At 43.5% G+C, this 27,015-nt stretch overlaps 1 protein-coding gene across 1 annotated transcript in view; it reads left to right on the top strand.

Annotated features, from left to right (window-relative positions):
- Window positions 1-27,015, top strand: part of plpp4 (phospholipid phosphatase 4) — a 289,271-nt gene that overhangs the window by 106,023 nt on the left and 156,233 nt on the right. Inside the window, exon 3 of the mRNA XM_059566817.1 lies at window positions 17,579-17,669. Within this exon, the coding sequence (XP_059422800.1) occupies window positions 17,579-17,669 (91 nt within the window). The remainder of the gene's footprint in view (window positions 1-17,578; window positions 17,670-27,015) is intronic.

The following is a 27,015-nucleotide window of genomic DNA, read 5'->3' as shown; positions in this document are numbered from 1 at the left end:
AATTTATTTTTGGCGGTATGGTTCCTTATGGGGGTTCTTGCTCCCAGAATAATTGAACATACAAGAGCTTTAACATTAACCCCCAAAACATAATGAGAGGTATTATGGAAACCAACCTTGTTCCAATCCTGCAAAGAGAAAAGACAGTGTTATTGATATATCTTTAATGTAGCCTACTGGCTAGTGAAGGGGTATTCTCCCTTCTAATGAGGAATACGGCGGCCCCCTCAGGTATTGCGGCAAGAGGTGATCTCCCAGTGGGAGAAAACATCAGCCCCTTTTCCTTTATAATTACTTTTTTTTTTTCTCACCTCTTTCTCATTCAACTTTGCCTTCGCCATCTCCATTTAAGTAGCAGGGGTGTTCATCCTCTGCTGAAGGATGAACAGCAGTCCCCGGCAGCTATAGCAGCAAAGGATGTTCTCAGCAGCATTCCCTTTCTTCTGAGGGGGAATTCGTCCCTCGCTCGAGGGATAGAAAAGCGGCCCCCTCAGGTATCGCTGCAAGGGGTGATCTCAGAAAACAGCAGCCCCTTTTTTTCTCATCTCCTTATTCTCCTTCTCCATTTAAGGTTTTTTTTTTTACATATGTAAGATTAATACCTCTACTCTAATACACACAAACTAAACTAACAAAAACATACAAACATTCATTCAAACAGTGACATAGAAAAGTGATGTTATTAACGGAGGGTGAATGGAGTCCCAAGTGTCTAGCGTTGGACACTATTTCTTGACCGCAACCTGAGAGAATCAATATACTAGCACTTTAATCTTAGTTCATTTTCTTAATAAGATTTGCACCAGTTAAGCCAGAATTAGGAGATGTTGTGTACTTGCATTCGGATGCTCCTGTGGGCGCTTGTTGCTGGAAGTTGCTGGAGAGGGAATCTCTGGCACTGATTGGCTGGCAGTCGGTCGATGACGCGTTCTGAGGGACAGCAATTGATGGTGAGTGGTTGCTTGGCTTTGCCGGGTGGCACTTCATTTGCGAGACTTCCTGGATTGCGGGTTGCTATGCAACGGAGTTTCCTCTTAATCTGTAGTGACTATGAGAGGGTTTTTCTTTAACGAAGTTCAACTAATTGTGAGTAAAAGGAAAGGGGCTCCCGAATTTGGCCTATATCTTTAGGTGCTTAAAGTCTATTAAGGGCTCAAAGCAATTCAGCAGGTCTTTGCTGATGAGAAGGGGGTATGTGTCCAGCGGCGAGATGCACACGGGGTGTATAAGGCTCATTGGTCTGACGGGTAGATGGATTGGGGCCACCTGCTCCAACCGCAGCCCCATGTGGGAATAGGCTTGAACGTTGAGTGCACACTTTTGAAGTCTGAGGGTTCCATTGGTACTTTTGGTTCTTTTTTGAATTTCTTCTAAGAGCTGAGTGGACATTAGGGTGATGTAGGCTCCCGTGTCTACTAGGGCCTCTAGTTTGACATGGTGTTCTAGCGTGATGGAGAGATAGAACTTCCTTGCCACACCTTTCTCGATGAGGTCACCCAGAAGTGGAGGAACTGGAGTTTGGGTTGAGACAGGTAGAGTGTTGTGGTTTGTTTGCTGTTGCTCGCAGGGGTGACAGACAACCAAGATGGCACTTTTTGGTACCTGAGTGGTTCCATCCTCCTCTGGTTGTTGGAGGTTTCCGTGGTGTGAGTTGACATGTGTCGGATCAGGTTCTGAATCTGTTGCTAGGCATTCAGGTTCAGTCTCTTGTTTCCTTGACAATGGTGTTATGGCAGCATTACTTGTCATGTTTTGAGGGTGGTGAGCGTGAGAGAGGTGGTTATTGCTCTGGTTGATGTGTACCAGGTGGTCGCTGTTCCCTTGCTTCGCCTCTAGTCACGCTGAATCTGACTTGTCTTTCTTTTCCCATTTCCTGTCCTCTTCATTGCGTTTGAATAATTATTTCATGAACATCTGCATCATTTCTTTTGAACTTATACCTGGAGCAGTCTGTTGTTCTTGTGTGGACTCAGTGTGGGCTTGGTCTGATTGATGCCTGGGTGGATTTCGTCATTGACCACTTGGGCTAGTTGTCCCTGGGGGTGTGTGTCGCTTTCCTTTAGACATTCAGTTGGCCTCCCATGAATCTTTTCCTCTTGAGCTTCCATACGACCATGTCTGGTTCCATGAATTATCCCAGTGGTTTTCGTGCGGCCCTGACTGGTCCCATGATTTCTCCCAGTGGTGTCCAGATGAGTGTGGCGGGTCTCGTTGCTTGTGCCAGTGATTGTTTGATTGTTTGGGTCTGACACTGACATGAGAGTCCCGTTCTTTTCTGAAGGAGGATTGTCTTTGTTCTTTAGGTGGCAGCTTGGTGCTTTTGTGATGCTGGGTGCCCTATAGGGCTAATCCTTGATGTTGAGTATTGAAATCACAAACTGCTGGTGGTTTGGTTCCCTTTTCTGAGGCCATCTATTGTTTGCCATAGGCTTTGTGGGCCAAATCCCTCAACTGTTGTGTAGTCATTGTGTGAGGGCAGGCCATGACGCCTAGGTGGTGGCTTACTCCAGGGTGGAGGTTTCCCAGGAAGAGGGTTTTGAAGTTTAAGTCCTCCTCCATGTCGGGTTCATTGCATGCACCAAAGTACGCTCGTCTGAATCTGTTGTAAAAGGCTTGGGGTTTCTCATGCCGGCCTTGTTTGGTTTCTAGGGTGGCCATTAGTCCTTGGTCTGCCTCTGGGTCTGCAAATTCTTTAATTAGGGCTTCTCAGAGGAGGTGGACGTCTGACTTGGTATATATAGGCTGTCTATCCAAAAAAATTTGCACCTCAGGACTGGATGTTATTCGAAGCAAATAGAGTCTTTCTCTGTCTGTCACGTTGGATCTCATTTCCAAGTGGAAGTCGATATCTTACAGGTAGGCCTGGACATCTTGACTTCCTGCCACATTTGGGGTGAATTTGTTGATGTTCCTGGCCAGTTTGTCAAGGTCTTTGAATTCCAGGCCATGTGCAGCTTCATAGTGGGTTCGGAGAGGTCACCTTCTCTTGTCAGCAGGGTAACGCTCCTCCATGACAGCTGAATAGGGCTTTGGTGGTGATTTTTCACTTTCTCTTTGATGTGGCAATCCCAGGATAAGGGACACAGCTTTGCTGGGCAGGGGTGCAGCTCATAAGCATGCTTGAGTTCCTCTCTGATTGAGTCGGATTCTTCTTTTACATAGTCGAGCTGTTGAGTCAAGCTGCTGATCTGATTTCATGACCTTTCAAGATGGTTTTCAAGGGCCTTCATTTGGCTGTTCTTGTCTCTGAAGTCAGCTTTGGCTTTTTCCAGTAGCTGCTCTGCATACTGTAACTTGTTGGCCAGATCATCTTGGGCAGCCTTAGCTTGTTCTAATTCTTGGCTGGTGGTTGTCAATGTTTCTTGAAGCCTTTCGATTTACTCTTTGGCGCCTGGCTCCACCTCATCGGACCCTTCCTGTTGGTCGAGTCAGCTTCTCCTGGAGGTGAGCTTCTTGCTCATCGCTCAGTTTGAGTGAGGCTATCAGCGTGTGACTTAGGGAGCCAGTGATCTTTGCAATCTCTTTGTGGTTGTAGCTGCGGTATGGATCCTGTGTCATGATGTCAGAAAAGTTGGCATCCAGTTGTTCTTGCGTGTGCTGACGTAGGTTGTCGGCAGCTTTGGGCACGAGGCTTTATGTCACAGAACTTAACCAGTTCTGTAAGTCTTCCCAGTGGGTGATGGGATTTTCAGTGCGAGACATGATGGCACATGGTAAGGAAACCTGGAAAAGAGACTGGCACAGATTTGTGAAAGTGTGTGAGCTAAGTATGTGATGGGTAGTTAAGTGTGGTTTGCCGGAACTGTGGGCCTCCGATCTTTTTTTTTTTTACTTGATCAAGATTAACAAAATACTCCCATTCAAATCAGACTCAGACACATGTTGTGTTTCACGAGTAACAGTATCGTAAATTCACCAAGTGAGTCGATACAAACAGGTACATTAGTAAGCTACTGTAATGTAAACGTAGGGAGACAGCTTAGTTGATTTAAGATTGGAACACGCAATAATTAATCAATCTAGCTATAACAAGGCCTTTTAGGAAGAAAGTGAGGAACACGCTCACTTCTGTCCTGGTGCGCTGTAAGGCGACTTTCTTTCGTCTCAACAGGCAATCTTAAATTCGTTTACTGCATTTTCAACAATAACAACAAAACATTTATACAATCTAAATGTGAGTTTAGATTTCCATTCATTCACACAACGCCCTCTTATGCGCTCTTATATTACACATCAACAATAAAATACTTGTTTTCCTGTGTCTCTAATCTATCTTTCCGGACCAATATATTAGATACAATCACAAATTACTTGTTTTGTGCTTACAAATTAGTTTAAACTGCCCGCATTCTCCACCATAAAATGTAAGATTAATAAGGGAATTAAGATCAATATAACTCAAAGGGGATTGAATTACAGTGAATAAGAACCGAATTAGTATGCAAATTATTCAGAATTAATATTTAAAACTTTATCAACTATTCGTCCACTGATAAATTGAGATTAGGGTATTTTATCAATTTTGGGCAAAATATTATCCCGTGGACTATGGTAATAATATCATAAAATTATGATAACTGATTATGAGCAAGGTAACAGAATCTACAGTTTAAGGCAGTAACTTGTAAGCACACAGCAGAAGACACTGGTATGTAAAATCAACCAAGGCTTTATTGAACTACTCTAACGAAAACATACAAACAAATTCATTCTAACAGTGACAGAAAAAAGTGATGTTATTAACGGAGGGTGAATTGAGTCCCAAGTGTCTAGCGTTAGACACTATTACTTGACGGCAACCTGAGAGAATCAATCTACTAGCACTTTATTCTTAGTTCGTTTTCTTAATAAGATTTGCACCAGTTCAGCCAGAATTAAGAGATATTGTGTACTTGCATTTGGATGCTCCTGTGGGCGCGTGTTGCTGGAAGTTGCTGGAGAGGGAATCTCTGGTGCTGATTGGCTGGCAGTCGGTCAATGACGCGGTCTGAGGGACAGCAATCGATGGTGAGTGGTTGGTTGGCTTTGCCGGGTGGCGCTTCGTTCGCGAGACTTCCTGGATAGTGGGTTGCTATGCAACGGAGTTTCCTCTAAATCTGTAGTGACTATGATAGGGTTTTCTTTAACGAAGTTCAACGAAGGATCTTACGGAAGAGTTGATGAGTTTTGAGTGAGCTCTTGGTGTTTTGAAAAGTAAACGCTGGACGATGGAAAGGTCAACACAAAACATTGGCAAGAGCCAAAGTCTCTGCAAGCAGGGCAAAAAGCTTGTCATTGGGTTATAAGCATGTCCATCTGACCCGTTCTTCTTAGTGCGACAGCCAATCAGATATAGTCTTGGGGGGACCTACGCCCCGTTCACCGGTTCTTGCATTTAATTAGCATAAAGTACACATGATCACGTGTGTCCAAATTCCTGAGAGTTTAGTTTAAATGCTTAAATAAACAAACTTAATAGTTTAAAAATGGTGCATCCTACACACATCTACTTTATATCAAAATTTAGAAATCATTTACCCATTAAGTAGGTACCAAAATACATATACTTCCCATAGATCAGGTGGAAGTAAATAAGGATTTAGCCGTGATAAGTGTTTAACACACAAAATTTATCTTGAGTAATATAAAGCATGCATAATACAGAGAATACACATGTATGAGGCAAATTCTGATGATTAGTTCCTATAACTGAGGTAGAAAACCCTACGAATAGGCTGTAATGAAATTTAAACACAAAGAAATAATTCCACAGGTTGTATAAAACATACATGATAATTAAGATACAGGTCCTTCTCAAAAAAATAGCATATTGTGATAAAGTTAATTATTTTCCATAATGTAATGATAAAAATTAAACTTTCATATATTTTAGATTAGTTGCACACCAACTGAAATATTTCAGGTCTTTTATTGTTTTAATACTGATGATTTTGGCATACAGCTCATGAAAACCCCAAATTATCTCTAAATCCTATCTCAAAAAATTAGCATATCATGAAAAGGTTCTCTAAACGAGCTATTAACCTAATCATCTGAATCAACTAATTAACTCTAAACACCTGCAAAAGATTCCTGAGGCTTTTAAAAACTCCCAGCCTGGTTCATTACTCAAAACCTGCAAACATGGGGTAAGACTGCCGACCTGCGAGAGGGTAAGACACAGAAAGAAATTTCTCAACGAATAGGCTGTTCCCAGAGTGCTGTATCAAGGCACCTCAGTGGTAAGTCTGTGGGAAGGAAAAAGTGTGGCAAAAAATGCTGCACAACGAGAAGAGGTGACCGGACCCTGAGGAAGATTGTGGAGAAGGACCGATTCCAGACCTTGGGGGACCTGCGGAAGCAGTGGACTGAGCATGGAGTAGAAACATCCAGAGCCACCATGCACAGGCGTGTGCAGAAAATGGGCTACAGGTGCCGCATTCCCCAGGTCAAGCCACTTTTGAACCAGAAACAGCGGCACTGGACTGTTGCTCAGTGGTCCAAAGTACTTTTTTCGGATGAAAGCAAATTTTGCATGTCATTCGGAAATCAAGGTGCCAGAGTCTGGAGGAAGACTGGGGAGAAGGAAATGCCAAAATGCCTGAAGTCCAGTGTCAAGTACCCACAGTCAGTGATGGTCTGGGGTGCCATGTCAGCTGCTGGTATTGGTCCACTGTGTTTTATCAAGGGCACGGTCAATGCAGCTAGTTATCAGGAGATTTTGGAGCACTTCATGCTTCCATCTGCTGAAAAGCTTTATGGAGATGAAGATTTCGTTTTTCAGCACGACCTGGCACCTGCTCACAGTGCCAAAACCACTGGTAAATGGTTTACTGACCATGGTATTACTGTGCTCAATTGGCCTGCCAACTCCCCTGACCTGAACCCCATAGAGAATCTGTGGGATATTGCGAAGAGAAAGTTGAGAGACGCAAGACCCAACACTCTGGATGATCTTAAGGCCGCTATCGAAGCATCCTGGGCCTCCATAACACCTCAGCAGTGCCACAGGCTGATTGCCTCCATGCCACGCCGCATTGAAGCAGTCATTTCTGCAAAAGGATTCCCGACCAAGTATTGAGTGCATAACTGAACATAATTATTTGAAGGTTGACTTTTTTTGTATTAAAAACACTTTTCTTTAATTGGTCGGATGAAATATGCTAATTTTTTGAGATAGGAATTTTGGGTTTTCATGAGCTGTATGCCAAAATCATCAGTATTAAAACAATAAAAGACCTGAAATATTTCAGTTGGTGTGCAATGAATCTAAAATATATGAAAGCTTAATTTTTATCATTACATTATGGAAAATAATGAACTTCATCACAATATGCTAATTTTTTGAGAAGGACCTGTATATGTGAGGTAAATACTGTTAATCAATTCAGCTTATCGGAAGCAATTTTGAGACCTTTGTTTGAATTAAACCACATGTTGGTAAAATTTCAGTCCATTGGTTTTGAAGACAAAGTCTCTGGAATTTACAGCTGCAGAAAGAAGGTGTTCCCTGGTTTAAGTTTTGTGGTGATCCTGGGCCATAGGAATACCTTAGCATCCTTCCTTTCCTGATTAGGCTGGAGATTTATGCATTGGGGTCACCACAGGGTTTCTTGGCCATTTGGTCTTAAGTTTGAAGGGAAAAAGGGAAAAGGGGGGTGACATCTCCTTTAGCCATCTTGGCACCATGACTGTGTTTTATGACGCACTAATGAACTGAGGAATGCAGTGTTGGTTTCTTTACTGAAATGGACTGTTCAATGATAATCCTACACATAACAGCAAGGGTTTTCGATCCAGTTGGAGAAAACAGCAGTTCCTTCCTCATTCTTCTCATTCTCCATCTCCTTCTTCATTTCCTTCTTATTCTTCTGATCCTCCCCCTTATTCTCCTCCTCATTCTTCTCATATTCCTCCTCATTCTTCTCATCCGCCATTTCCTTCTCCATTTCCTTCTTCTCATCCTCCTCCTCATCCTTCTTATCCTGCTCCTTATTCTTTTCATTCTCGATCTCTTTCTCCATATCCTTCTCAGCCTCTTCCTCATTCTTCTCATCCTCCTCCTCATTCTTCTTATCCTTCTTATCCTTCTCCTTATTCTTTTCATTCTCAATCTCTTTCTCCATATCCTTCTCAGCCTCTTCCTCATTCTTCTCATCCTCCTCCTCATTCTTCTTAACCTCCACATTCTTCTTATCCTTGTGATGTGCATCGGCGCAGTCTCAGTCGGACAATATTCTACCCGGTATGCACTGCTTCAGTCAGATTGCGATCGGTTTGCACAGTGCTGGTGAGTCGAACACACCTGATGCTCAGCGAGTCAGCTGCCTAAGATCGGATGCAGCCAGTACTTCTCACTAGTGATTCCTGATGGTTTCAGAGGATGGTTAGTCATTGTCGCCCTCTGTTGTTCAGAGAAAGGTACAACAGGGTTATTACGCCCTCGAGTAAATCCAAGCACTTCCAAAGACATTTAATTTTCAGCACTTAAGACTGGGTAAATTACTTTATTTATTTATATTTTTTTTTGCATGAATAGGATACTCTTACCTTAGTTAAGCACATGCACAGATACCCCATGGGCACCATTACTTGTAAAACGTTTGGATTTTAAGGTGCATTAGCAATTTCATTGTTCTAGACAAATCATCAAATTGTCACAGGCAGCACATTTGGACTGGTACCACAGTTTGTAGGAATGTCCTTACAAGAGAATGACACATCATGTTCATACATCCTTCAATATGTGATTTTTATAGCATAAAATATGGTTAATCCATTCGGGATTTAATTTACAGAACGTGCAACATATCCCTGATTGATGACTGACGATTCCACTGCATTTCGCGGACTACGCCACAAAATAATTCTTGTTTACATTGTTCCGCTGTTGTGATGACGATGTTCAAGAGAGTCCAGTCCAGTGACGCATGATCTGACACGACTGTAGCATTCAACACCGTGTGTGATTAATTATAATGTCAATAATACCTACCCTGATGCTGGGGAACCCTGCATAAGATTGTATGCATTGCGGTCTTTAGGATGTAGTTTCCAAGCACTTATATAATTAACCCTGAAAACACTGCATTAAATTCCAGCGTTTTCGAGGATTCGAACACCCGTACTATGAGCCTGTACGATGGCAAATGTGACACGTATGAAGCTTTGACCATTTGATCAGGTGCACGCTCAGTCAGCGGAGGCTCACAGTGAAGCCAGCGAAAGCATAAATCCCTCCTATGCATTGGCAGGACTAGCACATGATACTGGACAATATATAAACCTCACAAGCAAGCAGGCCCATATCTTGATAGCTTTAAGCAAAGACCTTCTTAGTGTGTGGAGTGGGACGGGATCTCCTACGGAATAGGAGTAACGAAGGGTACTCTTTTTAAACAGCTGAAGATCAGCATGCACCTGTAAAGCAGTACTTTTTTTTCATGCCATATGGTCAGACTCTAATTTAGGGAACAGCATAAGCCCTTGTCGGATATGTTTTAGCATTGATACGAGCAAAATTACGATCTGTACATTTAGTATGAAGCACTTGATCGATAATATAGTCGGATAAGTTGATGAAAGCATCTCCCATAGATGAGCCTGAAGCAGCAGCCGTTAATATCGACAGCCTTGACCACAGATTAACAAAGCTAGTGGGTATATTAAACTGAGTTACCGGTATGGTAATATGATAGCATGCCTCGCAACGTAACTGAACAATAGCTTTTACAATAAGCAATGTCTGAAGTAGTCTATGTTCGCCAAAATAGCACTAGGCAATAAAAAATGAAATAACTTGCTTAGCTTCATGAAGACGTCCAGAGATTAATTAAAATTGAAATTGCAGTTGTTCGTGGATGCTTTGATTTTGTTGAATATCTAGCTTCTTCCAGCGGTGAGACAGACGTCATGTAAAGTTGTGAGTCGGCTGTATTAGTACACTCTGAAGATGAATCGTGGGCGAAGTGTCTATATCAAGAGCTCGCTTATATCAATTCTGTCCTTTGCTTGACAAACAACACGGCGAATTCGCTTAAGTTCATGACTGAAATCTGGTGAGATACTCTGTGGGAATCCTGCCAAAACCTGATTTAACGCTTCCTGTGGAGATAGATTTGCCGTCTGATAGTTCCTGAGCGAGCGATGGCTCTCGTGAGCAGTTTGATCCTTGCGAGCCGTTGAACATACTTACCGAGCAGTAGTGCCACGTATATATATGTCCCGTGTCTTTTTTTTTTTGCAACATATTTTTATTGAAAACTGAATCGAGTTACATAGAATTGACAACTTTTACAATTTAGATTTTAAACAAAATAACAGAAAATTAGAAAAGAAAAAGACATAACCAAACCACCCAACCCCACCTCACCCCGGCTTACTTAAAATCATATACAAATATAAAGTATAACAGACTTAGTCTGGTAAGACTTGCAAGTCTGCAAAATATGATAGAAAAGGCTGCCAGACATAAAAAAAACTTGTCAGTGTTTCCTTTCATTGTGTACTTGATTTTCTCAAGTTTTAAGAAATGCATAGCATCAGTAAGCCACTGTGAAACTGATGGAGGATTTGGAGATTTCCACTGTAAGAGAATTCGACGTCTGGCCAATAAAGATGTGAATTTGAGAATTTCTTTCTGTGCCCAATTAAATCGATCTGATTTGTCTGGGGTCCCAAAAATAGCAATTAAGGGGCAAGGTTGAAGGTGTATTCCTATTATAATTTAAATTATGTTGAAGAAACCAGACCAAAAGTCGTGTAACCGTGGACAAAGAAAAAACATGTGGCTCAAATGACAACATGGGTTAAGACATCGTTCACATTTATCTTCTACTCCAGGGAAAATTGCAAATAATCTTGCTTTGGAGAAATAGACCCTGTGTACAACCTTGAAATGAATCAGTACAAGACGTTAACAAGATGATACAGTACTCAGTCTATCAATGACCTCTTGCCACCACTCCTCACTGAATTGTTGTCCCAGTTCCTCCTCCCAAGCAGTCTTTGTTTTTGAGTTTGAGTAGTTACAAAGATCCAGAATACAATTGTAAATTTCTGAGACAATCCCTCTTTGTTGTGGCTTAAAGTCAAGCAATCTATCCCATGGTTGTTGAGGAGGTAAGAAGGGAAAATTAGAAAAACTTTTTGAAACAAAGTGCTGAACTTGAAGGTACCTAAAAAAATGGTTCACAGGTAATATGTCCCGTGTCTAATAGGAGAATGGTAGTGATTGGAGCAATTTGACAGCTGACCGCATCAGCTGTTCACAGCCTTGCCTCTGTGGCCTGACTGAACTAACGCTGCACTCGATTAGTTTTAACACTCGCAGAGGGAGCTGAATATAGGAGGCGAATCCATGAGATAATATTGTGCCCAAAGCCAAACTTTTCAAATACAGTAAATAAATAATTCCATGCCACACAGTCAAACGCTTTTTCAGCATCAAGAGAAATTATCATTTCAGAAGTCTTAGACAAAGATGGACTTAAAAGTATATTATATATTTAGCAATCGCTGGATATTAGATGACATCTAACGTCCCCTAATAAACCCTGTCTGATCCTCAGAAATAATATCAGGAAGATACGCTTTGATGCGCTTTGCCAGCACCTTTGCTAGAATGTTTATGTCAGTATTCAATGAACTAATAGGTCTATAGCTACTAAATAAAGTTGGGTCTTTATTTATTTTTTAATAAAAGGGAGATAGATGCTCGATTTAAAGAGGCTGGGAGAAAACCATGCTCAAATGACTCCTTATACATATCAAACAATAAGGGGGCTAACTACGCTGAGAATTTCTTGTAAAAGTCTAAAGACCAATGTAGGTGGTAATTTCATCTAGCCTGAGAGGTACATCTAATGTCTCCCCTTTTAATGTATTAATAGTGGGAATATTTAAATTATGTAGGAAAGAATCCATTAAGGAAGCATCAGAAGGAGGTTGAGAAGTATAAAGACTGGAGTAAAAGGAGGAAAAGACAGAGTAAATTTATTGAGGATTGGCTATGAGCTCATTCGAATGATTATCATAAATCTGCGTGATATAGCGTGATGCTGTCTGATGTTTAAGCTGAGAAGCAAGAAGATGGCCTGCTCTATCCCCATGTTCATAATAGGTGGCTCTAGTTCTTTTAATCAAATATTCAGCTTTATTTGTTGAAAGCAAATCAAATTCAGTTTGTAACTTTGAACGTTTTAACTTAAGATCAGGTTTGGGATCGCTTGAATACTGTCTATCCACCTCTAAAATTGAATGGATAAGCTCTTGTTGCCTGATTTTCTTGTCTTGGCTAAGTGAGCAAGGAAATGATCCGACCACCAATAAATGCTTTAAATGTCTCCCATAGAAGAGAAGCAGACACGGTTTCTGTTTTGTTCGTCTCAATGAAAAAGTCTATATTTTTTTATAGAAATTCACAGAATTCTGGCAAGAAGCCCTACATCGAATTTCCACTGAGGTGTGCTCTTAAAAGCAGGCAAAAAGGAGATATCTAAAATATGCATGGCATGATCAGAAATAACAATGGGAGAGTAATCTGAAGAAATAACCGAAGAAAGTAGGGCTTTATCAAGAAAAAAATACTCAATCCAAGAGTGAACATGGTGCACGCTAGAGAAGAAAGAAAACACCTTATCAGAGGGATGAAAAAAGCGCCAGGGATCTACACAGCCTATTTGATTTGTCAGCGAATTTAGAGACCTGGACATAGCAGAAAGAGAAGATGATTTAGTAGCAGATTTATCAATTATCACAGTTAAGGTCCCCTCCAAAAATAAGGTAATAAGTATCAATATTTGGTATTTTTGAGAAAAGCATAGACATAAAAGTAGGGTTATCACAATTTGGGGCATATATACGTTTACTAATACTACTGGAGTTTGAAAAAGAATGCCACTGAAGGATCTGAAAGTACTTGCTCTGCTAGAAACATGACTCTGTGTATCAGAATTGCAGTACCTCTGGATTTGCTATTAAAACTAGAATGAAATACTTCACCAACCCACTGTTTACACAGTCTGGTGTGATCAGCTGTATGCAAATGTGTCTCCTAAGAAACTTAATATCAGAGCACAATGATTTTATATGAGAAAAAACTCTGGATCGTTTAATTTGGCCACCCAACCCATGCACGTTCCATGTAATAATTGTAATATTGTGTCCAACCCCTCCCCCCTTAGAATTAACAAAGGGCTTGTTCATAAAACTGCAAAGTAGAACATAATAATCTAAAGTGGGTAAAAAAAGAAGAAAAAAAACAATGCTTGTTTAAGCTCAATCAGGTTAGCATGTGTAAGAGACAAAATTAAAAGCCAAGACAAAAGAATCCACCATCAAACATAACCCCTGAACATACCCAGAACATAGAGAACAAAAACACGAATATGTTCAAAAATAACAAAAGAAAATTCCTTCTGATACTCGTCCACTTAGACATGGCGAGTGGTGTAATGACGTTGACTCCAACAAACAAAGAATTTAACACTAATAAGAGAATTCACTCCTGAAAAAGAGTGGACAGGGTGCAGCTCAACAAATGTGCAAAACGAGTGCACATAGCAAAGCTAGTGGCTGTAAAACTGACCAGGAAGAATATTTAAATACCATCTATGACTGTCAAGCACTACCCCCCCCCCCACAACCTAATAAGAAAAGACAATAAATAATATAAATAATATTATAAATAAATTAATAAAAGTGAAATGTGCATGTATCTAAACACATATACACACATACATATACATGCATGCACACATATTGGTCTGTGAAGGAGAAAAATATTACAATTAAAATTCTAGTCTAAGGCATTAAGGCATTTAACAGCTATTGAGAGAGAGAGAGAGAGAGAGAGAGAGAGAGAGAGAGAGAGAGAGAGAGAGAGAGAGAGAGAGAGAGAGAGAGAGAGAGAGAGAGAGAGAGAGAGAGAGAGAGAGAGAGAGAGAGAGAGAGATCTCCTTATTGCCAACTCCACTCGAAAAGTTACTCAGTGAAGTTTTGGTGGTAGAATTTTTCTGCAGCCTATTATTGCAGTCGAAATAGTACTCCGCATTGTTGTATGACACACAAAGTCTGGCCGGGTAGAGCATGCCAAAATTAACACAGCGTTTATACAACAGGCCTTTGATGTTGTTGACTGAAGCTCTCCTACTAGCCCCTGAATCGCAGAAGTCCTCTAAAAACTTTATTCTCTGTGTCTCTTGAAAGTAATTTTTTTTTGACGATTTCGTGAATTTGAGCACAGCCTCCTTCTCTATATAGTGATGAAATCTCACTATAATCAGACAGGGATTTTGACCTTGGCAAGGTTTGGGGCTTAAGCTCCGATGGGCGCAATCAAGCTCCAGTGAGGAGGAAAGAGCGTTGCTGGTGACCTCAGTGAATAAATCTGTCATAAACTGCCTGGCGTCCTTTCCATCAATATTCTCCGGAAGACCAACCACACAAATACTCTGCTGTTTGGACCGAGAAATGAGATCTTCCACGTTAGCTCTTAAAGCGACATTCTCCTCGGTCGCCAACACCAACTTTGACTGAAGAGTAGAGACCTCCTGTTCGAAATGTGTAATCCTGTAGCTGTGGTCGAATAACCTAGTTTCCATATCAGTGATGGTAGCCCCTTGATTCGCCAAGGTAGACCCAATAGAAGAAATGGATGAGTGAATTTATTCCAACGACGTATTCAGCAGCGCAGTTAGTTCATCAGTCATGATTTTCCTTAGTTTATCAAGTTCGCTCACCAGTGTGTCAGTCGTTAGCATGTTTGAGGCGTCGGCCGACATCTTGCCGCTTTCGTGCCCAGAATTGGGCACCTTGGTTTGAGGGTTGATTTTGCCACCAGCTCTCGTACCCTTACTCATCAGGAACATATAATGTTAACAAAGACCAACAGTAGCACAAAAATTGCTAAAAAGCCCCAAATGTAGTGTTATTAGAAAAAAGAAATAAAATTTAAGTTGGAGCACCACGCGTCTCTCCACTACATAGCAAAACCGGAAGTCCCCCACTCCTTGACCTTAATGTGCTGCTTGAGTCATTATGTTTTGAGTCATTTTCATGCTGGAAGACCAATCTATGACCCATCTTCAATGTTCTGGCTGAGTAAAGGAGGTTCTCGCCAAGATTTTACAGTACATGGCCCCATCCATTTGCCCCTCATTGCGGTGGAAGTCATCCTGTACCCTTAGCAGAAAAACAGCCCAAAAACATAATGTTTCCACCTGTGTGCTTGACTGTATGGATGGTGTTCTTGAGGCTGTAGTCAGCATTTCTCTCCCTCCAAACAGAGTTGAATTAATGCCAAAGAGCTCAATTTTGGTGTCATCTGATCACAGCACTTTCTCCCAAGCCTTCTCTGAATCATTTAGATATTCTTTGTCAAACTTTAAACAGGTCTGTAAACATGCTTTCTTGAGCAGGGGGACCACTGCAGGATTTCAGTCTATTGCGGCATAGTGTGTCACCAATGTTTTGCTTGGTGACTGTGGTCCCAACTGCCTTAAGATCATTAACGATCTCTTCCGGTGTAGTTCGTGGCTGATCCCTCACCTTTCTAATGATCATCCTTACCCCATGAGGCGAGATCTTGCATGGAGCTCCAGACCGAGCTTGACTGATTGAACAGTTGTCTCTGATCTACAATCTTGTCTCTGACATCCTTTGATAGCAGTTTGGTCTTGCCCATGGTGGTGGGAGAAGTTGGAATGGAAGATACAAATTGTGTGGACAGGTGTCTTATACACCTAACAAGCTGACATTAGGAGTAACTTCTTGAAATGGCAGGACTAATTTGTGTTCCACATGGGCACATAGCCAGTCTGTGGGAGCCATAATTATTGCTGGTTGGTAGGGGATCAAATACTTATTTCACTCACTAAAATGCAAATCAATTTATGATGTTTATATAATGTTTTTTCTTTTTTTTTTATATTCTTTCCAACCATAAAAATTACAGACCCTTAATTTCTTTGTAAGTGGGCAAACTTACAAAATCAGCAGGGGATCATATAAATATTTTCCCCACTGTATATGTATTTATATCGTCTGTGAAAGGCATAGGACCATAAAATGTTCGTCCAATCCAACTGTTTATTCTGAACATTATTATAAGCTGCATACCTCTGCGTACCCTGTTTTTGCAGACATGATACACCATCAGTGCATTCCAGAGAGAATGATAGGTGCTATTATTGTAATACTATGCACTTTGGACTTTAATGTTTTTTTACCAGTGAATGGCACATGAGGTAATCTGACTGCATTGCACTCAATCCTCCACCAATGTCTCTCCATCATGTTACAGATTAGTCTCTGGTTTGCCTGAGCACATTCGTGTGTTTTGGAGGAGGTGTGGCTTTGAGGGATGATTATGCAGGGAGGGTGGGGATCTTGCTTTCAGAGCTAGCTTGCTTTCACTAAACATGAAATTGCCAACCCTATCTTTAAGGGGGAAAATGTACAGTACTGTAGATACCTTCCAGTAAAGTATGACTCTTATGATAGAAGACCAGTAATAATGCAAAAAAATTGGAAAGCGACAAATACCTTTTTTTGATGAAGTTTGACATGTATTTGTCTGAAATTTAAGAAACAGTACCTCAAATAGCAATAATTAAGATGTAAAATGTACATTCAGTTGCAAGTGGATCGATTTTAGTGAATTTTTACTGGACAGATCACAGAGATTACATTGGTCAACCAGCAAACTTAGTACCATATTCCAGTAATAATTTTGACCACCTTGTTTTTTTTTGATAGAAAAAACAGCTTTTTTAAGATCATAATTGTGACGAGTGTTTTGGAAATGAATGACACCTGCTCCACTCACCGCTCTCGAGTCCCACTGAGGAGATCAGAAGGATAAAAACTTCATAATCTCGGGAAGAAGGAGGCGGGAACCGGCGGACAATCAAATAAAACTTTCATTACAAAATAAACACAAAACAGCTCAACATCCCCTTGCGGACGACTGCCACGCACAAACAAAAAGCAAACACAGAATAAAGCCCAGGCCTGGTCCTCTCTCGTCCTTCACTGTCATCGTTCCTCTTTTGTATCCTTCCGATCTCCTCCGTGGTACTCGAGACTGGTGAGTGGAGCAGGTGCCGCTCATTTCCAAATCACTCCACCAACCTTGCTCTGTTCCCACGGCTCTCGGCCCCGCCCCTACGGGAATATGACACCTATCTAAGCATTCATATATAAGGTCCCTCAGTATTATCAGCAGTTTTTGCATTGCTCAATAGCTAATTACCCTCCTCCATCCCCAACTCCTCTTCAACTCCTCAGCTTTCTGATTCTCCATTGAATCAGATTAATTCTAAAATGTGTACATAAAATTATTGAACTTTAACAGTATCTGCAATACATTTATGTTGGTTCTGTTCTGTTTACCTGGGGTTATCGCTGCTCTTCCTGTTCTCATCCATGGGGGCTGCATTGATGCACAGAGAGATCTTGCACAGAACAGAACCATACCGACAATCGTAAATTGTATGCTAATTGTTAGTCATCTTTGATGATAGTGGTCCTGACAGAAATGTTGGGTTTGTGTGAAATAGGATGCAGCAGAGATTTTGTGTTCTTTCTTTTTTTACAGGCAATTTCATTCCTCACCCCGCTGGCTGTGATATTTGTGGTGAAGATTATACAGAGGACAGACAAAACAGAAATTAAAGAGGCTTGTTTAGGTGAGTGCCCAAATCATGGTGGTCAGAAAATAGTCATTAACTATTATACTGAAATCTTTACACAATGGATGTTTTCACAAAATTATTATAGAGACATATGTGGTATAAGTTTATTGAAGATTATTCGCAGCAATCTGGAATTCTTGACACTTATTAGTCATTTGTGGCATCCAACAGAATGATATCCACGGTTCAGACTGCTCATACAGGTTACTAAAACATGCTGATTTAATTTCTCCCATATCACTTAAGACTCACTTTCTTTTGTGCTGTTACAAATGCAGCTAGTGCCATTTTGCATCTCAATTATTGATTATATTGAAAATGAAATTGGAGGGCTTCAGCATTAATATTACTCTATTATTGTGGTAGTGTGTTTTTGTGTGTTCAACCCTGCTCCTGGGGACCCACTGTCCTCCAGTGTTTAGGTGCCAGTGCCTTAGGCTGGCCACAATAAGAGGCCACTCTAAAATGTGCAGTCCATGATTAGCCATTGTTAAGCTGTGCAAAACATTTGAAAATATGATCGTGTTTTTGCCCAGCTTGTCAGTGAACAACGGCTCTGAGTAGTTAATGCTGCTCCATGTGAAAGCACGCAGGTGATGGAGATTAACCGCTGATTACAGAACCGGCTTTACTGACAAGTTGTGGATTAAAGGGCAACTAAACCCCAGGACAGAGCCTGACTCCACCCACTGGCAATATTTGAAAAATGCTGAAAAGTGGGCAGAGCACATCGGAGATAGAGGGGATGAACCGAGGGCGGGGCTGAGCGGGTGGGGCGTGAACATGAGACCCGCAGTGACGGATTGATTGACAGCTGCTGTCAGAGTCGCTAAAATGGAGAGTGACTGTAGTGACGCAAGTAGCTTTGCAACAGAGCGTTCATTTGAAGTAGAGGACTTTTCTCCCCCACCTTCACCTGAAGTGGATGATGTCGAGGTGTCTGTGGCCTGAGCCATATCAATTCGAGCCGCTGGCTCAAACTGCGGTCTTAAGTCCCTTTTCAGCGCGAGCTGTGTGGAGAAGCCCATTTCCACCGCCATTGCGTTGGAGAAGCAATCCCGTGTAAAAGGCAGTTTGCACACTCTAGCTCTAGGCGGGAACTCGCGGTCTTCCAGGCCAAGTGCATGCAACCACTGGCGCCTAATTTTAAAGTCTGCTGGAAAACTATGCAGTCCAGCAGTGCTGTCGCAACCAGCAACACTACACCTACGTACCATCCTGACCACTGTACTAAATACAGATAAATCTATGCCAACTTGAAGCTATCCTAACTGATGTAATATATGCTCCTAACTATGCTTCTAACAATACTAACGTTACACTAACAACTATGCTAATTAACTACATAGGCTACACGAAATAATCTAAATAATTATATAAACGCCTATGCTAAATAGATGCTATAATAGTCTATCCTGGTAGTTTTCAATATTCGCAATTCCAACTCCTGACTCACTACAGTCAGTGATTTTGACAGAACAAGATGGTTTTATACTGCTAAGGGCGTGGTAACTTGTACAGAGGGGCATGGTGAGCTGGAAACTGCTTACGACACCTGCCACCGCTTACGTCACCTGCCACCGCAACATCCAATAGGAAAAATCAACTGTAGTAGACACCGTTCAACCTGAAGAGGGCAGCACTCAGACATTTTTACACCATATATTGTATAATTAAAACACTTTATACTCAAATGTCAAAAAAGTTACTCGAATCAATGAACAGCACTAATAAAGCCCCATTCTTACAGATCATTTACTAAAAAAAGTTTGTTTACTAAAGGGTTTAGTTACTCTTTAAATATTGCATGTGATTTATCATGTAGCCCTACAAAAGATTTAAACTACTTCAGTCTGTGTGCATTCTGTGTGCATTGATTTATTTTTATTGTCTGTATGCATACAATTTGGATATGAGCGCTAGAGGTCTGCATTAGGGTTAGGGTCCATTCGGGCCGGGCTCTGGCCATTTTCTTTTTTTTTTCAGATCGGGATTGGGCTCGGGTTGGGCTTACGTAGCTTCTCTCCCTTTATTTTGCCCATATATGCGCAGAGCACACATAGGCTACTGTATGAAATACTTTTATAATACTGTTAAAATGATTATAGCAGCCGGGCAGCTGTGACCTAATGGTTAGAGAGCTGCCCACGGCTCCGGGTGTGTCAAGTCAAGTCAAGTCGCCTTTATTTATATAGCGCTTTAAACAAAATACATTGCTTCAAAGCAACTGAACAACATTCATTAGGAAAACAGTATGTCAATAATGCCAAATGATAGTTAAAGGCAGTTCATCATTGAATTCAGTCATCTCTGTTCAGTTTAAATAGTGTCTGTGCATTTATTTGCAATCAAGTCAACAATATCGCTGTAGATTAAGTGACCCCAACTAAGCAAGTCAGAAGCGACAGCGGCAAGGAACCGAAACTCCTTCAGTGACAGAATGGAGAAAAAAAACATTGGGAGAAACCAGGCTCAGTGGGGGGGCCAGTTCTCCTCTGACCACACGAAACCAGTAATTCAAATCCAGGCTGCAGCAAATTCAGATTGTGCAGAAGAATCATCTGTTTCCTGTGTTCTTGTCCTGGTGGTCGTCTGAGACAGTGTGTGTTCATGGTGTGTTCACTTCTCACTGCTGTGTGTGTGAACGTTGATCGATTAAATGCAGAGCACCAATTCTGAGTATGGGTAACCATACTTGGCAAATGTCACGACTTTCACTTTCATAGCCTATTATAAATATTATACATTGCCTACGCAACCCATATACACACGCATTAGCATACAGGTGATAGTTGACCATGCAGAGGATCAGAGCTTCTAAAATAGTGATAACATCACAAAAACACACAATGTGACTGTGTACTGGAAGAAGGTAAAAGGACACTCAAAGCTACCAGGTCTAGACAAGGATGTAGTGAGTTTGTGTGAGGAAAGGAAGAGGACAAGGGTCGGCTGGACTGCTGACGAGTTTATTATAACTTAAAAATAAATATTCTTCGTAAACACCAATGGTGACTTTTACTTTGACAACAATATACTCTAACGCATAGCACTTCTGGGTTACTCCTTCCGGTTCTCAGGTCATGTCTGCAGTCTGTCTCTCTCTCAACTGCTCCCGTTTCTCCTGGCATTTTATACTCTATCCACGCCAATTACTGCAACAAGAAACAGCTGTTGATCGTTTCCGTCCAACCCACTCACTCACCGCTCGTCTCCTGATTCTCTCTCCCGCTGCAGACTTCGCTAAACCACGCCCCCCCTGCCACATACCCCCACCGGCCGACTCAGGCCGGGGAGCCATCTAGCCTGCAGAGGGTGAATTCCCATCCCAGGAGAAAATAGCGGAGGGTGAGGACGGCCCATCTGATGGCAAGACACTCTTTCTCGATGGTGCTGTACTTAGCCTCTCTCTTCGAGAGCTTCCGGCTAATGTACAGCACAGGCCGTTCCTCCCCCTCTATCTCCTGCACCCAGCCCCCGATCCGACGCGTCAGTCTGCAACAGAAAAGGGAAAGAGAAATCAGGAGAGTGTAATAACGGCCCGCCACACAGGGCAGCCTTTACCTGGGTAAAGGCCTGCTGACACGACTCCATTCACTGGACCGTGTCTGGTGCCTCCTTTTTAGTAAGGTCAGTCAAGAGGCTGGTGAGGTCCGAATAATTAGGAACAAACCGTCTATAATATCCCGCCAGCCCCAAGAACTGCCTTACCTCCTTTTTGGTCTTGGGACGTGGCCAGGTCGCAACAGCGGCTTTCTTGTCAATTTGGGGACGCACCTGTCCATGCCCCAAGTGGAAGCCCAGATACCTTACTTCCACAACGCCCAAACGCACAATTCTTTGGGTTGGCCGTGCCCCTCAGCGACCTCAGGAAGGCCCTCAGATGCTGCATATGCTGCCAATCATTACTAAATATAATGATATCATCTAAGTAGGCAGCAGCATATGCCGCATGGGGCCACAGAATCTTATCCATGAGGCACTGAAAAGTAGCCGGTGCTCCAAACGACCCAAACGGATGGGTAACAAACTGGTGTAATCCAAACGGCGTTGTGAAAGCTGTCTTTTCTTTGGATAATGGAGACAAGGGGATCTGCCAATATCCCTTCGTTAAGTCCAATGTCGAATAAAAATGAGCCGTGCCTAGCCGATCAAGCAACTCGTCAACCCACAGCATTGGATACGCGTCGAATTTCGACTCAGCATTCACCTTGCGATAATCCACCAGAAGCGGACTGAGCCGTCCGTTTTTGGAACTAAAACTATCGGGCTCGCCCAGTTACTATTGGATTCTTCTAATACTCCCATTTCCAGCATTGTGCCTAATTCAGCCTGAACTACCTTTTTCTTGTGCTCAGGTAAGCGATACGGCCGGCTGCAAACTACCATGACCGGCTCCATCTCGATATGGTGCTGAATGAGGTTGGTACGGCCCGGTAGGGGTGAGAACACGTCGGCAAATTCTGCCTGTAATTTCGTTAGATCAGTGAGTTGGGATGGCGAGAGGTGATCTCCCCCTGGGGCCAGGGCGAGGGATTGTGGTTTGACATTCGCCTCAGGCCCGAGATCATCCTCTCTGCTAATCACCGTTGCCAACATCACTGATTCCGCCTCATTCCATTGTTTTAGGAGGTTGAGGTGGTAAATCTGACGTGCCCCGTTCCTATCAGACCGTATTACTTAATAATCGAGATCTCCGACTTGTCGTGCGACCTCAAACGGTCCCTGCCACTTAGCCATTAACTTAGAGCTCGACGTTGGGAGTAATACTAGTACTTTCTCTCCCGGTGCAAATTTGCGTAATCTAGTTCCCCAGTTATATAGCTGGCTCTGGCGGTCCTGGGCTTGTAAAAAATTCTCCATTGATAGCCGCCCAAAGGTGTGGAGGTTTGTTCTCAAGTCCAGCACATACTGAATTTCATTTTTGCCTTGAGATGGCCCCTCCTCCCAAGTTTCTCTCAGGACATCCAGCACCCCTCGTGGCTGGCGACTGTAGAGAAGTTCAAAGGGGGAAAACCCCGTGGAGGCTTGTGGGACCTCACGCACAGCAAATAACAAGGGCTCTAGCCACTTATCCCATTTCTTGGTGTCTTCTTGGATGAATTTATGGATCATGGATTTAAGCGTACGATTAAATCGTTCGACCAGGCCGTCGGTCTGTGGGTGATAGACACTAGTTCAAATAGATTTAATGCCCAATAATCCGTATTGTTCGCGTAGCGTACGTGACATAAATGTCGTGCCCTGGTCGGATGAGGATTTCTTTCGGAACCGCCACCCAGGAGATTAGACAAAACACGGCGTCCGCAACACTCTTAGCGGAAATGTTGCGGAGAGCCACTGCTTCAGGATATCGGGTTGCATAGTCAACTATGACTAATGCAAAGCGATGTCCCCGTGCAGATTGCTCTAATGGCCCGATGAGGTCCATACCAATTCTCTCGAAGGGGACCTGCATTAAGGGAAGGGGGCGCAATGGCACTTTTGGGGCGGCCGGTGGATTCACCAACTGACATTCCGGATAAGACGCGCACCACCTGCGCACGTTGTCATGAATGCCCGGCCAAAAAAAACGGGTCATGAGGCGATTCAGTGTTGCTGCCTTTCCCAAATGGCCCGCCATAGGATTAGAATGAGCCGCATGGAAAAGCATTTCCCTGCGGGTCTTCGGAATCAACAACTGGGTTGTATTTATTTTTGTCCGAACGTCTTGGGTCACTCGATACAACCGATCTCTTAGAATGGCAAAATACGGATAGGTGAGCGGATGGGCAGGATAGAGAGGCTGACCATCGATAGAGCGGACCTGTTGGAAAGCATGTTTTAATGTCTCGTCCTGAGACTGTTCCAGAGGAAAGTCATCATGCTCCGAGAGAACCAGTCTCCCGATTTCGCTCGGTTCCTCTGAAGCAGAACCCAGCGGTCTTGGCTCAGTCTCTCCCACCTGCACACGTGCATCCCCCTTCCGTGCCTTATTTCCCAAAGAGGCATCTGCACATAACGACCCCAATAAGACAGTAAACGCAGGCCAATTCGTTCCCAGAATTATCGGATGCCGGAGGTGGGGACTAACCACCACCTCCACACTATGCTTTTGACCCCTGAATTGAATGATGATCGGGACCACAGGGTACTCCACCACATCCCCATGTACGCACCGCACCTTAACTACATGGCTTGTATCCAATGCCCTCAGTTGCATCAGGCTTTGATGGATTGAGGTTTGGTTACATCCTGAATCCACCAAGGCCTGATATATACCCCCCTTGATACTGACAGGTATTTGGTATTCGCCTGCCTGACCGGGGGTGGCCTGTGGGACATCCGGGACCCGGATCATCGTTCCCACCTCCATCACAGGACACCTGTCCACGAAATGCCCCGGGTCCCCACAACGCCAACAGGCAAGCCCAGACCTCCCCGCCGCCCCAGTGGCAGGGAGTGGATTGGGGAATTGGCGTGTGGCCAATGTGGTTCTCCGCGAGATGGATAGCCGAGTCCAGCGACGTGGGACGGTGGCACTGGACCCACTCGGCTGTTTTCCTGGGAAGCCGAGCGATGAACTGCTCCAGTACCACGAGGTCGATGATGTGTTCCACGTCACTTCCCTCGGTCAGTAGCCACTTGCGGCATGAGTCCCGGAGCTGCTGGGCCATCGCGAAGGGCCGACCGGATTCCCCCAGGTCCAGGGAGCGGAACCGCTGACGATGTTGCTCTGGGGACCGGCCGACCCGCTGAAGGATCGCCCTCTTCAGGTTGTCGAAGACCAGGAGGTTCGCTACCGGTAGCTGTTGTGCGGCCACCTGGGACTCGCCCGAGAGCAGGGCCATTGGTCGCGGGGCCAGCCGCACGCTTCAGCTGATTTTTTGAAGAGTTCCAGGAAAGCTTCAGGGTCATCCTGCGGTCCCATTTTGCGAAGGGGCAGGTGAGCGGGAACCGTGGGCAGTCCCGTGATTCTCTCTCCCGCTGCAGACTTCGCTAAACCACGCCCCCCCTGCCACAAAGGACCTAAATGATCAAACTTACACCCAAAACTGGTGCACTAAACAACAGGCTGTGGTCACTCACAACCCACCCACCCACCCACTTTGAAGGTTAAAGTGATTACACACAGCATAAGAACTTTACAAGCTAAACTGCCTACCTCAGAGCCGCTTACGCTGGCTCCGCTGTCTACAAAGACCAACATAGTGGACATGCGGGCTTCTGACACCTCCATAAAGACTTTGCTTAACCACCTCTCAGCCAACGTGAGAAAGTGACTGTTACATAAGTGGAGTTAGGTGGACACAACCACCACTCCAAACTGTTCCTGGGAGCTTTGCTTGGAGCCGCCGCTGCCGCCAGAACTCTGTTTAACATTGGTATGTCCAGTGTCAACGCAGCGAACCAAGCCGTGAACTCCTTGAAACAACAGACATGCTGTGGGAGGTTAGCTCCTCCAATGATAGCCTAACCACGGGTAGAATCCCACCGTACATGATACCCTTAAGCCTTGTGCTAACTGAGCAGGCTTCCGCCATCACCACGCCAGCTGACCCGCTTCAAATAAACCTGGCCTAGTCTCCGGGTAGCGCCATCCACCTGAACTAACCCATCAGCGAGTCAAGCCAAGTCTACAGACTTAAATACATTGTCAATGTCTGGTTTTGGGAAAGCAACACCCACACCAAGACACACATTCCAGATGTGGTGGCCTACCACGACAGCGACACCCAGCTGTACCTGGCCCCAAACCTGCACATGTGTACTTTGACCAAAGACAATCATTATCTCTGCCTTAGCAAACCCTTCCTAAGAGACAACACTGAAGGAATCTGCAGTGACACGCTGCCCTGCCAAAGCCAAGCCTCGTACACAAGTCACAGAGACGCAAGCTGAGATTATAGGTGACAGATGGCTCGTCAACACTCCCGTGCGTACAGTTACTCTCACTTACGACCAGCATGACACAACCAGCCGTGTCAACGTGCTCAACCCAAATATGGGGATTCAAGTACCGAAAGGTGCCACCCTACACCTTGATGATCTAGCAGTGTACCATCTTCCGAGCAAAGAGTACCAGACACCACTGGAACTCCCATCCTTCAAGAATTACAGCTTCACCTTAGATCCAGAACTGGAACTTTGTATTGAAGAAAGGGGGTCCCGACAAATTGACATTGCTCCCGTCGACACAGCCCTCCAAGCACTGTCTCGACGGCCTGTTCCGAAGCCGACATCTGCGGTCCAAGCCTGGACCGATGCCGATATTGCACTGTGCATCTCCACGGTCATCGGCCACACCCTGACCCTTGGCGTGGCCTTCATCCTATACAGGAGACTCAACAAGATGCAAACCTCTACAGCCAAACTCACGACAGTCGTGGCTGGAGGTCTCCGATGGAAATCCAGGAGGGAAGGTACCACACCAGAAACTGATATTAACCTCATCGAGCTGAGTCCTCAGCCCTAACAAACACCTGCTATCCGACCGTCACGATTCACCTGCCATCCGACCATTGTGATGGGTGTGGTCCGATAATGACCACAGGGCATCCTCCTACCACAAAGGGGGAATGTAACACTAATAAACGGATGGTATTCAGCCATCTGTTCCATATTAATGAATCCTGACTCTCTGACACATTCTGCACTCAAAGACCAGAACTTGAGTAAACAAGGACCTTCATTTTACAACATCTTCCAACATAACTCACCATTTGGGCGCCGCGATGTCGGCAACATCCCATGGTGTGGTGACATTTATTACACCTTCGAGAGAGTCCAGAGATACTCGCGTGAGCCTCAAGGAAAAACGAAACACCCGCCTTTTCCCCCACGGCACGATGACACATTCCACAACACACACACACACACAAACGTTTTTTTACACTCATTATGTAAGTCATTACTAAGATGTATTTGATATGTTTGTGCTTTGCATAACTGGCTAGCCCTGTTATGTTATGGTTATGATTTTCTGATTTGTATCTTGGAAATGTTTCTCCTAATTAATGTTCTCAAATAGAGTCATGATTTTGGAACCCTTCCTCTGACCAGGTCATACACCTTTATGACCCAACTGGGAGAAACAGAAAAAGCCCAGCTCGCTAGGAATTCTTGTAAGGAAAAAGGAAAGTAAATGTATTGAAAGTTTATTAAACTGTATTTCCTTTTGTGCTTAGATGTCTTCCCATATCAAATTGGAGTATCTGTAATTTTATCATGTGTTAATCAAACTTTAAATGTGTGTAATTCTTCATATGAACGTAACTTTATGTTTCTCCTACCTTTACCTGTCATTGTTGGTATCTGTTTAACCATCTTGCTTCGGCTGAACCACTCATACATAGGAAAT

Source organism: Carassius carassius, chromosome 14, assembly GCF_963082965.1.
Source record: "Carassius carassius chromosome 14, fCarCar2.1, whole genome shotgun sequence".
NCBI classification, from domain to species: Eukaryota; Metazoa; Chordata; class Actinopteri; order Cypriniformes; family Cyprinidae; genus Carassius; species Carassius carassius.
Note: the sequence above shows the minus strand (reverse complement) of the source record. Positions and strands in the feature narration are given on the sequence as shown.